Below are 16,763 nucleotides of genomic sequence, written 5' to 3'. Positions count from 1 at the left end.
GAGATTGTAGGATGAGCTTAGATCAATAATATCATCTTTGTTAAATTAAATTAGACTCAATTGAAGTTGTTGTAATCTTATAACTATATTAGTAAAAGCAGAAAAAAAAAATTGAAATAAGATTTAATGAGATTGAACCATAAATATCACCACAATCTTTTAAGTATCTCTATCTTATTTTCTTTATCAACCTGGTAATCCATAACTCTTTCTCTCATTCTTTAGTTATGTTTTCAATTTTTCTCATAGCGATCAGAAACTCCAGCTCTAAGGAAGAAGATTGAGATAAGAAAAACTCAATTCTTCCTAATATTGATTTCAGTTTTATAAATTATAAATTAAAATTTTTAACTACTTTTGAGTAATCTAGACTTCAGATTAATATTTAATTTTTAGATATATTTTGAATCTTTTATAGTTCTAAGGCATCTAGGATGACTTTAATACTAGATCGGTGCATAGAGTTATAATTATTCTAATATAAGGTACTCAGAATTTTTTATTTTTTATAATATATTATATTTAAGCTAAATTGACTGACTTAGAGAAATAATTAGAATTTGTTCTTTTGTACGTAGGTTCCTTGAAGTTTCGTTGGATTTAGAATTGATTAAATATTACCTTTTTGCACGATTTATAAGTTCAAATAATCTTAACTCAGTTTCACTAAAATATAATATATGTTGATAGTGAATTATGAGAGTGGTTTAGCCTCCAAATGATTATGTTTTAAGCTAAAATTTGGTGTATGTTTAGTTTTATATGTCTTCTAGTTTTATGTAAAATTTCATGATAAGTTAAAGATCATTTGGTTAGCTAGAATTGTGAAACAAAATTTCTTCACATAATTATGTGATTGTTTGATTGATACTATCCGATTCATTTAATTATAGAGTAAATTATTGGAAAGATTAATGATAAAATTTAGATAAATTTTTAGGTGGAGTATAGTCTAATTTATTAGAGAGTTTATCAATTTTTTAATGAATTATTATAAATCAATGGTTCAAGAGGTAGGATTCTTAATTAAGACATATTATAAGCTTATTATTAGGATCAAAAGCACTAAGAGGGGGGGGGGTTGAATTAGTGCAGTGGAAAACTTTCGACGATTAAAACTGCGTTCGTACGTTGAAATCTGATTCCGACGTAAAAGACATTTCGTGCGGATAATAACTTTGAAAGCTTACGGAAACGTATTTGAAGTAAAGTAAGAAGACAATTTACAGTTAAGATAAATATCACAAAGGAAATGCAAACCATATTTTAGAGTGGTTCGGTCAAACGTGACCTACATCCGCTTTCGGCTTTCTCCTCCGACGAGATCACTGACATCCACTAGAGGCCTTCCTTCAATAGGCGAAGGCCAACCACCATTTTACAGTTTCACTCCTTTTGACGGGCTTAGGAGACAACCCTTACAGAATTTTTCTCCTCTCTTGAAAGCTCAAAACTTGGAAGAAAAGAGGGAGGAGAACTTCTAGCCTTTACAACACTTTTGAGCTCTAAAATCACAGAGTAAGATCAAGCTTTCGATGCTTTTGGGGTGCCCTTTCATGCAGGAAAGGGTGGGGTTTATATAGGCCCCAAATTGGTTTGAATTTGGAGCTCAAAAGTGTCTTTTCCCGAATTTTCGGGGTCCTGGCGGTACTACCTCTTGACTAGGGCGGTACAACCACCTAGCAGCTCGAAGATTGAGCCTTTGGGTGGTGCCACTGCTTGACAAGGGCGGTTGCACCACCTAGTCTCGCTCGGAGACTGAGCCCAAGCAGTGCCATCGCCTAACCTGGGCGGTTGCACCGCCCAGCTTTCCTGGGAGACCATCTCCTGGGCGATGCCACCGCCTAGTAGGAATTCTGGTCCGAATGGGTTGATCCATTCGGCCCAATTTGGATCTATCAAGGGCCCAATTGCCCCTAGATTAAGTTAATGGGATTATCTCCCATTCCTAACTTAATCTACATGCTAACTACGATATTTCTTAAGACATTTACTACAACTTGCTCCAGTGTGTCAATCGCTTCTTCCGGCTAGCTTCCGGCGAACTTCCGACGAACATCTGACGAACCTTCGGTAATGCTCCGGCGGACTTCCGACAAACTCCTGGACTTCTCGGATTTGTTCCCGCAGAACCTCCGACGATCATCCGGACTTCCGTCGAACTCTCGAACCCCCAACGTGATCATGGTCTTGACTCCAGTGCAACTCCTGCTGCATGTCTTTCTTCCATCATAGTTAATCTTACACATGTAAAATAAAACTTCGATCGAGACAATTAATCCTAAACAATTAACCAAGTTGTCCGGCATGTCATTGGTCCCTCGACGCTTCGTCCGATTCTTCAGCGTATCATCCTCTCCTGTGGCTTATTGCCCAATCGACCAGTTGACTCCGTAACTCCGATATCCTTGGCACAATACCCGCTCTTCTTGGCTCGATGCCCGAGTCCATGGCCCGAATCCTTCTGTCGATACGTTGATCGATCCACGGGCTCGACGTCCAATCTTCTGACATATTCCTCCGGCACAACATGATTTTTCCTGCTTTAATTGTCTCATCTTGATCGAAGCATCCTACGTCACTCAAAATGTAGATTAAATCATAGGTTTCATCATCAAAATACGAGATTCAACACTTATGCTCCCAATTTGATAAGTATCTCTCTTTCTAGCACACTTCATCATCAAGTAATGTGGTTTTTCATTGATATCTTTATTTTTAAGTTCAATTAAGTAAGTATAAGTTTAATTCATTATAAAATAATGATAATATAAGTTATCATATTCATAATAAATTTTGAGAAGCAACTTCAAATGATATAATTGTCATGAGTTAGATATAAGCTAGTTAGATATAAGCTAAATGTGAATATATAAGTTTTGTAAACATAAAAATATATGAATTACGATAAAAATATATCGTATGTATGTATATATGATGATATGGTATAGTAGTGTGTGAGCACACATGTTTTCTATGACATACGGTGTAGGAGAGCACTAATATGTTATGATGTGTGATACACATATATACTATGATATATGGCGTAGGAGTGCACATATGATGACGTGCGGTGTGGGAGTGTACATATATATTGGGTTTGCACATATATATTATTATATAGAGTATATAAATCCTTGAATTTGTTATGTTATATATATATATATATATATATATATATATATATATATATGCATATAAGCATTTTGAATTATTTTAATGAAGTTTTCCTTTTTATTTTATATAGGTTATGTTATAGAGTTATGTTTTTGTAAAGAAGTCATAATATGAGATGTTTATTATTAAATATATTTTATTTAAAATTTTAAAATATTATAATATGATATAATACATGCTCACCTAAATATAATTATGAAGACTTATACTTAATGATTATTTACTATAGATCCTATTTTATATTATACTTTTAAAAATATTTACTCTTTCGTTACACTTCCTTTGATAATAGTAAAGAAATGAAAAATAATATTCTATCTTAGTCATATACGTAGGATATGGGTGAGGTTGGGAGTAGGATTTAACATTCATATTTTAAAATTTAAATTTAAATTTTATACGCTCGTGATTGTATATTAAATTTAATATTTATCTTTTTTTTTTCTAGTGTTCCACCTCTCTTATATAATGATGGGTAGACCCCGGATCATGAGTGAGGAGGATTTTTATCTTAGAGAATGATAGATTTTTAGATATTTTATAAAAAAAATATTTCACTATTGGCACCGTAGACGGCCTGGATATTTGTTTTTATGTATGGATGCTTTGGACAAAAAATACTCTCAGTCCTTTATTTGTTTTTATGTATGGATGCTTTGGACAAAAAAATACTCTCAGTCCTTTACTAATATGACTTGATCACATGTGCTATTAGAAAATTAATAATTATTTATTATATATTTTTTAAAAAGTGATATCAATCTGATTCTAAAATAATTAATATTATTTTTTTAATATTTTTATGAGAATTAATTTAAAACTAGAGATTTTTTTAATAACATCTAGGATTAAATTATTTAAATAAAAGTACGGGGATATTTTCATCTGAGTAAAAAAAAAAACATTAGGTAAAAAAGGAAATTACAATTTGCAATCATATTTTTGTTATTTACAAGTACCTTTGAATATTGCTAAGTTATTCTTTTACAAATAGATATATATGTCTTCAATTTATAACTTAATTTTAATAAAAATCTTTCAAACCTTATCTACAAATCACTTTTTTTTTCTTTTATTCGTCTCATTCTCCTCGTCTTAATTGTCAAAGATAATATAAAATAATAATAATAATAAAAGGTAAATAATGAAACGAGACAACAATTGAAGAGGAAAAGGAGGAGAAATAGTTTTGATGTTAGCTATAATAATTTAATATTTTAAAAATTATGTATATTATGTAATAGTCAAGAAAACATCATTTTTTAGGTTAATTATATTAGTCAAGAAGATATCAGTCTTAGCAAACTATCCAGTAGTATGCATGCGTAGTAAGGAGAGTCGACGATGACAAAATGCACAAACGGAGATTTATCGAGAGGAAAAAGAGGAAAAAATGAATGTAAAAATAAAATTAAAGGGTTTATGAATAGTATAATATTATTATATTATTTTTTAAAAATATAAATAATAAAAAATTTGTAAATATCTCTAGCTTGCAAAACTCTAAAAAGAATACGAAGAGTGCCATTGATAAAAAGTCAGTCAATATTGAAAACTTTTTGTAAAATGCCATAGATTATTTGTCTCACTTTTTATTAATTATTTTTATTTTTTTTAATTTTAAATCATAGTATTTCTTGTTTTTGATTTTTAATCCTTAATTTCCAAATTTTGTTCCTAATTTTTAGAATTAAAACATGTTATTCACGCATTGTTGTACTAAAAAAAGGTGCTTTCACATTAAGTTCAAAAAGGAAATTATAAAAAGGATGTGAACTAATCATTTGCTTGTTTGCTTTTCCTAAGTTATTGTTATAAACGGGTAGCGATCCGAAACCCGACACGTCGCCGACCGGGTTTGGAGTCTTGAGATCCGTTCATCGCCGTCGTCCTCGACAAGATCCGCCACCTTATATACCTCGGCCGGCGTCGCCGCTAGGGTTATTTCCCTCTTCGGCTGTCGAGCACCGACAACGAGTGGTGGTACATCAATCCCTTCCCCGGATGCTTGTTTTTGGCAGCGTTAGGAGTTGTGGATTCGGTATTTTTCTATAATTTCTTCCCTCTCGCATGTATCAGGTCTTATTTTTGTGGCGGCGCTAGGGCCTCGTCCTCTCCATCATGGCCGATCGGTTGACCCGTATCGCTATCGTTAGCTCTGATCGATGCAAACCAAAGAAGTGCCGACAGGAGTGCAAGAAGAGTTGCCCCGTCGTGAAAACAGGTATTCTGTTCCGTTCTTCCACCTTTCTTGAACGCGATTCATTTCTAAAATTCGGGACTTTGATTTTCGATGCTAGTTTTCGTTGGTAGCCGATCAAAGTTCTGGTTCAAGAAGAGTTCTTTCTTTGTTTATTTGTGTTCTTGGTAGTTGGATTTGGCATGCCTTCGCTCTTTTTGTAGCTGGGATTCTTCTTTGGGTTATCTTAGCCATCAAGATATCAGTTGGTGTGTTTCTGTATTCTCAGTGCAGAAGTTTTGTGCACTGGAATACCTTTTTTTTTCTTTTTTATATATCTTGGCCGTCAGGATCGTAGGTAATATGGCCATGGTTCCTGAAATATTGGTAAGGCTGCGTACATTTACGCCCTTGGCCATCAGGATCATAGGTAGCCTGTCCCCAGATTCTCGCAGGAGCCTTGTTTTCTGCGCCACCTTTTTTTTCTATCTTGGCCATCAAGATCATAGGTAGTGTGTCCATTTATGTTTGCAATGTCGGTAACGCTACGTGCATTAACTATCTTCAGATTCTTTATTGTTAAGAGCCTTGTGCATTGGGGAGGTTGCTGCATGAATCTTTTGATTCAACGAGTTGGTTGCAAGTGTTTCTTAATTTATCTGGCCTTCTTTGTTAATCTTATAATAACATGCCTTAATAGGTAAAAAGTTGCGGCTAAGCTAGCCAGATCAGTAAGTACAATTCAACATTTAGTTTCATGGATATATTCAAAATTGTAGAGTTGTCCTTCTCTTCTCTTTCTCAGTGTTGTGTGGAAATATGTTGATGGGAGTTTCTAATTTATTAGCTACAGATCAATGGCTTCTTTTTTTTCTGGATTTCATGAATAGTAGTCAATGATTTCGTGTAAACCATTCAATTGAAATTTGAATGTTTTTGGTAATTATATTGTGAAATTAGATCCCTTCATCTCTCTTAGTGTATTGGTATCTAGTACCACTTCATTCTTACCAGACTACCTATTTGGTTGGTCTTCTGGCAAATGAAACTCAAAAGTTCAGTTTTAGCTGCTGCACATGCCATTTCATTTCTTATTGTAACTTGCCATTTTTTTCCTTACCTTGGCTTTGTATTGCTTGATTGACATTAACTTTAGGCCTTGCCATTAACTTAGATATATTATGTTGCTTTCTATTTTTCTTCTTCTGACAGGAAAACTTTGCATAGAAGTAACTCCAGCCTCAAAGATTGCTTTCATATCTGAGGAGTTATGCATTGGATGTGGTATCTGTGTTAAGGTCTTTCAGTCTTCCATTCGGTTATTGTAATTGATTTTAGGTCTTTGAGCATCCTAACCTATATCTGAACAATGTGATTATTTGTCATTTGGTTGTAGAAATGCCCTTTTGAGGCCATTCAGATTATCAATCTACCAAAGGACTTAGACAAAGACACGACCCACCGTTATGGGCCAAATACATTTAAATTGCACAGGTTGGTGAAGATTATATTTCAGAACATGGAAGACGTGTTGGTTTTTTGCTTCTTTGTGTTGCTTGTTGATCTAGAATTTCGATGATGGATATTTTTCTATTATAGGTTGCCAGTTCCAAGACCTGGACAAGTTCTGGGCTTGGTTGGGACAAATGGTATTGGAAAGTCTACTGCACTTAAAGTGTTGGCTGGGAAGTTGAAGCCCAACTTGGGTAGATTCAACGTAAACATAATGAAGCATTTTTTTTCTCATGTTGTTTTTGAAGTTTGCATGCCTGCAGTTTCTCAAGTTCTCTCTTTGCAGAATCCTCCTGATTGGCAGGAAATTTTAACATATTTCCGTGGCTCTGAGCTTCAGAATTATTTTACTCGTATACTGGAGGACAATCTAAAGGTGCTTAGAAGTGTACTCTTATAATTAGTGTATGCTTTATGCTTGTTATTTTCCAGAATTCAGGTATTCTTGTCTTATTTTTTTTAAATTGCAGCTTTGTCATGGTAGTAGAATTTCATTATTAACCTCATCTTGTCAGATACACTTTATCAGATGATTGTATCTATTTACATTTGATTATGACTAAACTGAAGTACTTCACTTCATTTCTAGTTATACATGATCTGTCTGTTAAATATGATTCGAGGTCTTTTTGCTCTTGGAGTATTGGAAGAAGAGTATGATTATATGGAGAACAAACTCATTACTTTTTTGATTTTTTGGGTCATGTTTTTTCTATCTCTGATGTATATCCACTGGATGTTGGGAGCTGTTGAAATTATTTATCATTTGTAGTTTTATCTGCATGGTGCAGCTCTTTGTTTATAATAGAAGTTTTGAAAATTTTTGTGCCATTTCATTTTTTTCTTGCTTGTACCTAATTGTATATGCTTGAATAAGTCTAAGTGACTTGTAGAAGCTCTTTTTTATGCAGAAGTATATATTTTGCAATTAGCGAACGTTTATCATGACATAAAAGGAAATAATCATTCTTATGATTTGTTTATGGAGAAATGATTAGATTTGTAAAGATCTTTTGAAATTTGCTTGGTGTGCATGGGAAGAAGGTTTAAATGTAAGCATCAAATGATGTAAATAAAAAGGAGTGCTGGTATTAGTTTTGGGATGAGCAGGAGTGTAAACTTAAATGAATTGCTTTATGTAATTCCTTTTTCATTCTTAGTTTTCTTTGTAAATGATGGGCCTCAAGGCATCTGAATATTTCAGGCACTGCTTGGCTGTAATGGTTTAACTTTATTGTTATGATCAATGTGATAAAATTCCTTGCCATTTTTTTCCATGTCGCTGATAGTTTTATAGCATATTGTAGGCAATCATCAAGCCGCAGTATGTTGATCACATTCCAAAAGCTGTTCAAGGTAATGTTGGACAGGTGCTTGACCAAAAAGATGAGAGAGAGATGAAAGCAGAACTTTGTAATGGCCTAGAATTGAATCAAGTTATTGATCGAAATGTGGGGGACTTATCTGGTGGAGAGTTGCAAAGATTTGCTATTGCTGTGGTTGCCATACAAAATGCAGAGATTTATATGTTTGATGAGCCATCAAGTTATCTTGATGTGAAGCAGAGGCTTAAAGCAGCTCAAGTTATCCGATCCCTACTTAGACCTAACAGGTAGCCTGATCTCCTGATTCAATTAAGTTTTTCTCTTTTTACTGGCATGGGGGTTAAGGCTGAATACTCTTATTTATCCTTGCTCAGCTATGTGATTGTTGTGGAGCATGATCTCAGTGTATTGGACTACTTGTCCGATTTCATTTGTTGTCTCTATGGAAAGCCAGGAGCTTATGGAGTTGTTACACTACCCTTCTCTGTACGAGAAGGAATCAACATTTTTTTGGCTGGTTTTGTTCCTACAGAAAATCTTCGGTTTCGAGACGAATCACTTACATTTAAGGTGGAATCTTATCTTCTTATGAATATCTTCTAATATAAATTCTATTATTATTTTTCACATGTTGTTGCATCATCCAGGTTGCTGAGACTCCTCAAGAAAGTGCTGAGGAGATTCAGACATACCAACGATATAAATATCCTACCATGAGTAAAACCCAAGGGAATTTCAAGCTTAAAGTAATCGAGGGTGAATTTACAGATTCTCAGATTATTGTAATGCTGGGTGAGAACGGGACTGGGAAGACAACATTTATTCGGATGCTGGTAATTTCTTTCTGATATTCCTGATCTATAATTAAACAAAAGAAATAAGGAACGAGTTCAATTTAACCAATTTAATTTGTCCTGGTACCGATGTATCCTAGTGTATTAGTTTTAATCAAACGGAGTCTTGTTTAGCTTGGTTTACTTTATATCAGTTCATTTCAAGGATTGAAATATCGCATCGTAGCGAAGTTTCGACGTTCTCTCGCTATGGTACGATACTATATACCGAGCGTTATACTGTTTGGTATATATATATATATATATATATAAGTGAAAAGAAAAATTTTGGCGATGTCGCTTCGGCTATGTCGCCTCCCTTCTCCCCCACGCGAGGTGATGTCGCCTCTCTCTCTCTCTCTCTCTCTCTCTCTCTCTCTATATATATATATATATATATATATATATACAATATTTTATTTATATATCTATTTATATATATTTATATTTATATATAAAAGTAAAAAAAAAGTGCAATGTCGTCTCGTGACGTCGCCTCTCTCTCTATATATATATATATAATCTTTTATTTATATATCTATATATTTATATATAAAAAATTTTAAAAAATGTGCGACGTCGCCTTTATATATATATATATATATATATATAATTTATAAATAAAAAAATACCGTTCGGTAGCGCACGGTTCACGTACCGGTTTACTGTCGGACTAATACATATCGCTCATATTGGGCGGTATCATTCGAAACTGTATATCTTGGTTCATTTTGTACTTGTAGTTTTACTGCTATCAGGTTTTACTCCTATGGATATTTAAATATGTACACGTTTACATTATATCAGGTTTTACTTCGTTTGATATTTAAATATGTATACGTTTCTCTTCTGTCTATATTTTTGTAAGCAATAATTGTTTAGTGGTGTAATTTGTATTTGCTGATCTTGTATTGAAACATTTGCATCACACCATTCTGTCATGGCATGCATGATGTTTACCTTGGGAATAATCTATGTACACTAAGTTGCCAACGTTAATTTCATGTTGCTTCTTTGGCTTACACTGTCGACAAATTTCAGGCTGGATTGCTGAAGCCGGATACTGTGGAAGATTCAGATGTTGAGATGCCTGAATTTAATGTTTCATATAAGCCTCAGAAAATTAGTCCTAAGTTTCCATCTACAGTGAGACACTTGCTGCATCAAAAAATTCGTGATTCATATATGCATCCGCAATTTGTGTCTGATGTTATGAAACCATTGCAAATTGAGCAATTGATGGACCAAGAAGTTGTGAACCTTTCCGGTGGAGAATTGCAAAGAGTAGCATTGTGTTTGTGTCTTGGGAAGGTTTGTATTTCATAGCTTACGCCATATGTTAAATTATTTATAAAATGCTAGTTTATTTGATGTCTTACTCTTGCAACTAAGTAGTGAGAGTTCTAAACTTATGAATCTTTTAAGGATGACTGTAAATGATCTTGCATAACAATCCACTTAGCCACAGTTATTGCTCTGTAGTGTTCATTGGATTATACTTTACATAATAATATATGTATTTTTTTCCATCTCATCTGGCTGTAATGAAAATCCTTTTTGTTGATTTATCTCATTTTGTTCTGTATTCTTCAGCTGTTTCTTATTCTGTAAGCAGATAGATGCATTTCATACTCATAATGGCTCAATCCAGACTTTCGTTAGATTTTTGTTGAGCTGCAGATGATCTTTCATTAGTAGTTGCCATCTGCTGATTAGTGGAAAATCTTACCTGCTAACATACTCGTGCCTTTTTTTGTCGAATACTTTTGACAATGAGTTTTTTTGCATTTTTGATGCGAACTTGTTATACTGATTCATGTTACTTGTTCAGCCAGCAGATATTTATCTGATAGATGAACCAAGTGCTTATCTTGATTCGGAGCAGCGCATTGTCGCCTCAAAGGTGATAAAGAGATTTATCCTTCATGCCAAGAAAACTGCCTTCATCGTTGAGCATGATTTCATCATGGCAACCTACCTGGCTGATAAGGTCATTGTGTATGAGGGAAGGCCCTCTATAGATTGCACTGCAAATGCACCTCAGTCTTTGGTATCCGGGATGAACTTGTTCTTATCTGTAAGTAGCAATCATTTTATCTGATGCTTTATCCTCAAGAAAAGGGAACTTATATATATGTATATGTCATCTTGATGTGCTTGGTTCTGATGCAGTTTAGTGGTTCATTTTCCTTTGAATTTCTACTGACCTTTTTATTATTTAGGTATTTTTTATAAGTAGTGGTCTATCATCAAACTTTAGATGATATTGAGATATGTGTTAGGACTTTAGAATTACTTTCTGAACGATAATTACTAATTATGCAAAAATGTTTGGAATCAAATTTTATAATTCCTGACTGCCTTTGAAATTACAAAAGTAGATATTTTGGAAATGTTACAGCTCGTTTTTGAATTGGGTACTGGTTGAATGGATGATTTTGAATGCCATGGTTCATAATATCTGATCTTTCTTTTTGCTAAGCTGAACTGGTTTTTTCCTTTTGAAGGAAATTTTATGATTCACTAAAGTCCAACAATGATTATAACAGGCTCCCAAGACTTATGAGCTAATTTGAATAAAAAAATTCAAAGGTAAATAGTTGACTGGTAGTCATCGGACCCATTGACCCTTCCAACATTGCTTTTGTACACATGAAAAAAGAATTCACCTTCCAGAGGCATTGATTCTCTATGATCTTGTTCTGGATTTTGGAAAATGGATGGGAATATGGGATTAATAGGGTTTCTGCATATGTGGAGACTGTTGTTGGCAGCTCATCATAAAACTCTTGTAAGCAGCCAAATTCAACCATAAAGGCAGAAGAAATATCCAGTAAACTGTTTTTTTGGGGAACATACAGAACCACTATGGTTCCATGAGGTGAATCTTGCCCCTTCTGATTCGTCATGGTAAGTTGTCCATTGGTACTAAGTTTGATCCAGACAATGGCTGCTGGAATAGCTCGAAACACCCTTGTCTTTGTCAGCATTCATTATCCTATGTGTTCCAAATATTTGTAGAATTCCAAGGTGGTGACTGGATGTTATTAATATGATTTAGTTCGTGGTTATTAACCAAGGGAAATAAATCTATACACATTGTTACTGTAGTATTTTTTAGAAGATGAGTTTAAATAACAAATCACTCAGTAGAATAAATACAATACAAGTTCATAGTTCTTTTACCACAATTTTATTAAGTTGATTAGATGCATGGTCAATCAATCAGTATGGTTGAAATATCTTATCTGAAGCAGCATGTGAACTATGTGATTCAGTGTCTACCATGACTGATTGAATCATCTAGTCCTACAGTCCATGTAGCGTAATCATAAGTGGTGTACCCTGTACCTGCACTCATTACCATTTGTAATATTTGACATTTCTTGTAACTGTGACCAACCGCAGGGCAGTTGTCACCTGATGTGTTGGTTAGGATCAACCGATTGGTATCAATGTACCATTATGCTGGTACAAACTGACTTTTGGAAAAAGGATGAACAATGGCTAGAAATTCACAAAAAATCCTTTTCTAGGTTTTTTATCCTAATTTAATGGTAATTTTATTTAATTTAATTAAAAATAGAATGTATACGAGGCATAGATATATCAATGCATAAGGTTGTAGTTAACCCTATATGTTCCCAATGTGGACAATAGACCAAATTCGGACTAACACAAGAGAATAATTTTAATAAAGTTTAATCTTTGTAAATATGCATTAATACACCTCCAATTATATAAAATGATAAATAAAACTTAGAAAGGATACCATTAAATTGGAGAGAAATTCCACTAGATCCCGAGTTCCAATCTCTCTTTTATCCAAATCAATAGTTTGATTACCACTAATCGTTGATTAGAAACTTTAATCACAAATGAGAGTGTGAGAAAGGGTGTGAAAAAGAGTGAGAACGAGAGTGACTGACAGAGGGGGGATAGGTCAAATTAAATCTCAAAAGAGTCCCAAATGGTCAATTTTATCGTTTGTGTCAAACTTGACTTGATTTGGGTTCGTATCATTCAAAATTGCGATCGTCGGACCCGCATCAGTTGATACAGCATGAGTTTTGACTGTATCAGCCGATACATCACCTATACCGATCGAAACCTGACCACCTGGAACAGGCTGGTTGTCGCAACAGCTAGTAGACCGATAGGATTATACAATTTATGTGATTTATTTGGATTATATGATTTCAGGGGATAGGTCAAGCATTGATTAGGATTATACGATTTCGAGGGATAGGTCAAACATTGGTTAGGGTTATATGATTTATTGATTTGATTTCTGTGATTTGAGGCTCTTAGCCTGGGTTTGGCTCCAATTAGCTTGAATGTTTAGTGGTTGTAGAAGGCAGTCTTATCCCTGTGCTTCACATATTCCACTAAGAGATACCAAGGACTAGCATAATTGGCATAGGATGATGGGATTAGTGTTTTCTTTCCAGATTCTATTTTTCTTTGAATCATTTTTGTAAAAATCTCAATTTCATATGGTTGTCTTCAAAATATCTAGGTTAAATAAAGAAGAGCTCCACAGTTTCTAGGATGAGACTGCAGCTGGAGCAATTGAGGTTATTATTTATGTGGCAAATATTAGAAAAAGACTTGGGTAGAGGGGCAACCAAGAGTGAGTTTCATAGAGAAGATGTGGTTTTTGGAGGCATTTTGTTCACTGATGATGCATGGAAAGTGGAAACACAGTTGAGCTACGTTTGTGGAGAGCATATTTATGTACCCTGTTCTTGAAGCTGGAAAAAAAAAAAAACCAGTTTACAGAGATGAAAGATAATTAGCTTAATACACTCCATGCATGGTGGTGGGGCATTGCGACTTTCTTGTTGTTTTTGTTGTTCTCCATGCATGGTGTTGTAAGATAAATATAAGACTGTACAATGGAGGGATCAAACAAGAACATTGACAAAGTTGTTCTTTCTTCCATATTATTGTCATCATTCTTGACTTACTGCTGATTAATTATTGTCAAAGTTATGGTTACTCATTTAAATTGAATCGACTAGTTATAGTTAACTGCTCTCTTGCTAAATAAATTGTGCTATTCTAGAACATGCTTTCCGATGTCAGTAGTATTTCTTTGATTCTCTCCCTTAATCTTGTTCCCTTTTGCTGAAGAAGTTGTGTTTGTCTTCTTTGCAGCATCTTGATATCACTTTCAGACGAGATCCAACTAATTACAGGCCCAGGATAAACAAGTTGGACTCTACCAAAGACCGAGAACAGAAAGCTGCAGGATCTTATTATTACCTCGATGATTGATAATCATTCTTGTGCACGATGGCCATTGTCTGTTTGCTTTTGTGAACATTGGTGTGCATTTCTTTGGCAAGTAACCAAGTGTGTGCAAAGCATGAATCCTGGTGTCTATGCACAAACTTCTGTTGCCGTGCTAACGTTTCCCTGATGCACTCTACCGCTGGCTCTTTATCTTCCCCCTTTATTTGGATCCTGAAGATAGAAAATGTGGCATAAGCAGTGTATTCAATAAGGCAACAGTGGTTTTCTTTCGTGATTTATGTTCATAGTTTGTAACTCGAGACATCACCGGTGCTGCGAGCATCTGGTCGAGTTCTTTCTCCAACCAACTTGATCATATGACATGGCTAAACTCCTGGTTTTCTGTAATGAGCAATATTTTGCCTTGGTTGTACCAAAGAAGATATCTTTTGAGCGGCCACTTTGGTGCTATAAATTAAATGGAGGCTGTAATTTTGTTGGGGCACTGCAGCATTAGTTATTTTGTTATGATTTCATGATGTTTTGGTTTGTGGATTTTGCACCACAAAGTCATATATATATTTAGGTAATGCTACGTGTATGCGATTGCAAGATTTACTTGTTTGTACTTCGTTATCTCATAGCTTCGTTCTTGTAAGAGTTCTCGTTCTTGAACTCCAAAGCTCATCTTGTAGAGTTATCGTTCTTGAACTCGTTCCACTTGCGAACACATAGCTTCTAAAGCAACTATGCCTATAACCTTGCCCTTGACCTCTCTATTCTCTTTGACAATATGCAAATGAATGTCTAGTGAGAAGCTTTGAACATGAACTCGAGTCAGTGAACTTGAGATCCAAGATTAACTCCGCACGTATACCTCAAGATAATCTCTAAATCCTCAATCCACCCACATTTTGTTTTTTCCTCTTTGTAAATTTAGGACTCAGTAACATCATGATTGCTACCGAATTAGTTTTTGTTAATCTCCAGATCTTCAAAAAGACTGTCGCTACTGACAAATTCAGACATCACATAAACAGAAGATATAAATTTAAAGATGCATGGCAAAAGATTCAAGTAGGATCAGCATTAAATCCTCTTTGGTGCAATAAACCCTGCATTGTACTAAGAGACTTATCTTTATCTTTTCATGCAATTTGTCTTCTTGCCTTTTACCAGTCACGAGGTTGTCTCGTTCCATTCTCAATACATACGATTTTTTTACTTTTTCTTTTATTTATTTGTGCAAGAACAAATATATCTGTCAAAAATTATTCTGACTATAGATTTTTCGTATCTCTCTTGGTATTTGATCGGAGATTTTAATTATATTTTAAGTAGGAAGGATAAAGAAAGGAGGTAAAGATTTTTATAATTCTTCTTCGATTGGTACTTTTTAAATATTTTCCTATTTGGTTGGGATCAATGATCTAAGGTTTCTCCAAGAATCCTTACAGCTAGAATTTTGATGAGGCTCGATAGAGCTATTGCTAATTCTAATTGGCTAATTCTGTGTTTTTGACGATCTAAGGTACTTTTTATCTCCCTAGGGGATCTTCACATCATTACCCTATATGTATTGAGGTTTTGACAAAATCATATCTTAAGAAAAAATTATTCTGATGCCAAAGTTTTTAGAATGAAGATGTTGAGGTCAAAAAAACTAATTAAGTGTTGCTAAAGGTTTTCTTCAATTTGTTATGTATTCTAAATTTTTTTGATAATCTTTGCTCTCTTAAGGGTATTATGTCCAAATGAAACTGGTTTTGTATTCTAAAACCAAGGGTGAGATAGATAGATAGATAGATTAGAGTTCTAGGAATGCCAATGCTGGCCTCATCGAAAATGATATTTCTAATTTGGTCAAGTTGTACAAAAGGTTTTAAGCGTTAATTAGACAAGTTAACCTTAAGGCTAAATACAGATAGATCTATTACAACTTGATTATGATTAGGCGTACAAGGACACTTATTCACTATATTTATGAATGCCTTTTATGAACCTAATCTTATTATGAAAGAGTTTATGGGTTTTTATTCTAACCTGTGGAGTGATGATGGAGCTATTATTGTTGGTTTTCTCAATTTTTTTGATTAGGGACATGGGTAGAAGGGGTTATTTTGAATGTTCAAAATGATAATATTATTTGTCCTTTCAATAAGTAGGAGATTTGAGATTTTGTTAGGCCCTTAGGCTTTGGGAAAATAGTGTTCTACCAACATTATTGGGAGATTGTGGGGGATCACTAGGTTTCAACCTTTGTTAGTTTTTATCATCCTTTGATCTTACTCAAGGAGGGGGTTAACTTTGTAATGCCAATTATCATATTCTTGTTAAGATCTTTGTCTCTCATATTAAATCTCTTTTGAATGATCAAATTTTTATCAAGCAGTCGATTTTTATCGAGCAGTCGATAATATCTTGATTGCGCATGAAGTAATCCACTCTATGTTTTTTGAGAAGGGAAAAAACACTCTAAGGAAAATGTCTTTCTTGGAA

At 34.2% G+C, this 16,763-nt stretch overlaps 1 protein-coding gene across 2 annotated transcripts; it reads left to right on the top strand.

The window, feature by feature from the left end:
* Positions 1-5,013: 5,013 nt before the first annotated feature.
* Positions 5,014-14,774, top strand: LOC135643530 (ABC transporter E family member 2-like). Of its 2 annotated transcripts, none has more exons than XM_065160588.1 (12): positions 5,014-5,160; positions 5,257-5,401; positions 6,569-6,654; positions 6,753-6,850; positions 6,956-7,073; positions 7,155-7,244; positions 8,176-8,480; positions 8,568-8,763; positions 8,841-9,026; positions 10,068-10,337; positions 10,858-11,103; positions 14,187-14,774. In XM_065160588.1, exons 2-12 carry the CDS (start codon positions 5,299-5,301, stop codon positions 14,304-14,306), a joined length of 1,818 nt encoding a protein of 605 aa, XP_065016660.1. In that variant the 5' UTR covers positions 5,014-5,160; positions 5,257-5,298; the 3' UTR covers positions 14,307-14,774. The 2 variants fall into 2 exon arrangements, with proteins under 2 accessions (XP_065016660.1, XP_065016661.1); XM_065160589.1 differs by having other exon boundaries at positions 5,029-5,157.
* Positions 14,775-16,763: the final 1,989 nt, after the last annotated feature.

This window comes from Musa acuminata, chromosome BXJ3-7 (genome assembly GCF_036884655.1).
Source record: "Musa acuminata AAA Group cultivar baxijiao chromosome BXJ3-7, Cavendish_Baxijiao_AAA, whole genome shotgun sequence".
Classification (NCBI taxonomy): domain Eukaryota; kingdom Viridiplantae; phylum Streptophyta; class Magnoliopsida; order Zingiberales; family Musaceae; genus Musa; species Musa acuminata.
The sequence above is the reverse complement of the archived record's forward strand: the minus strand, read 5'-3'. Positions and strand labels throughout refer to the sequence as shown.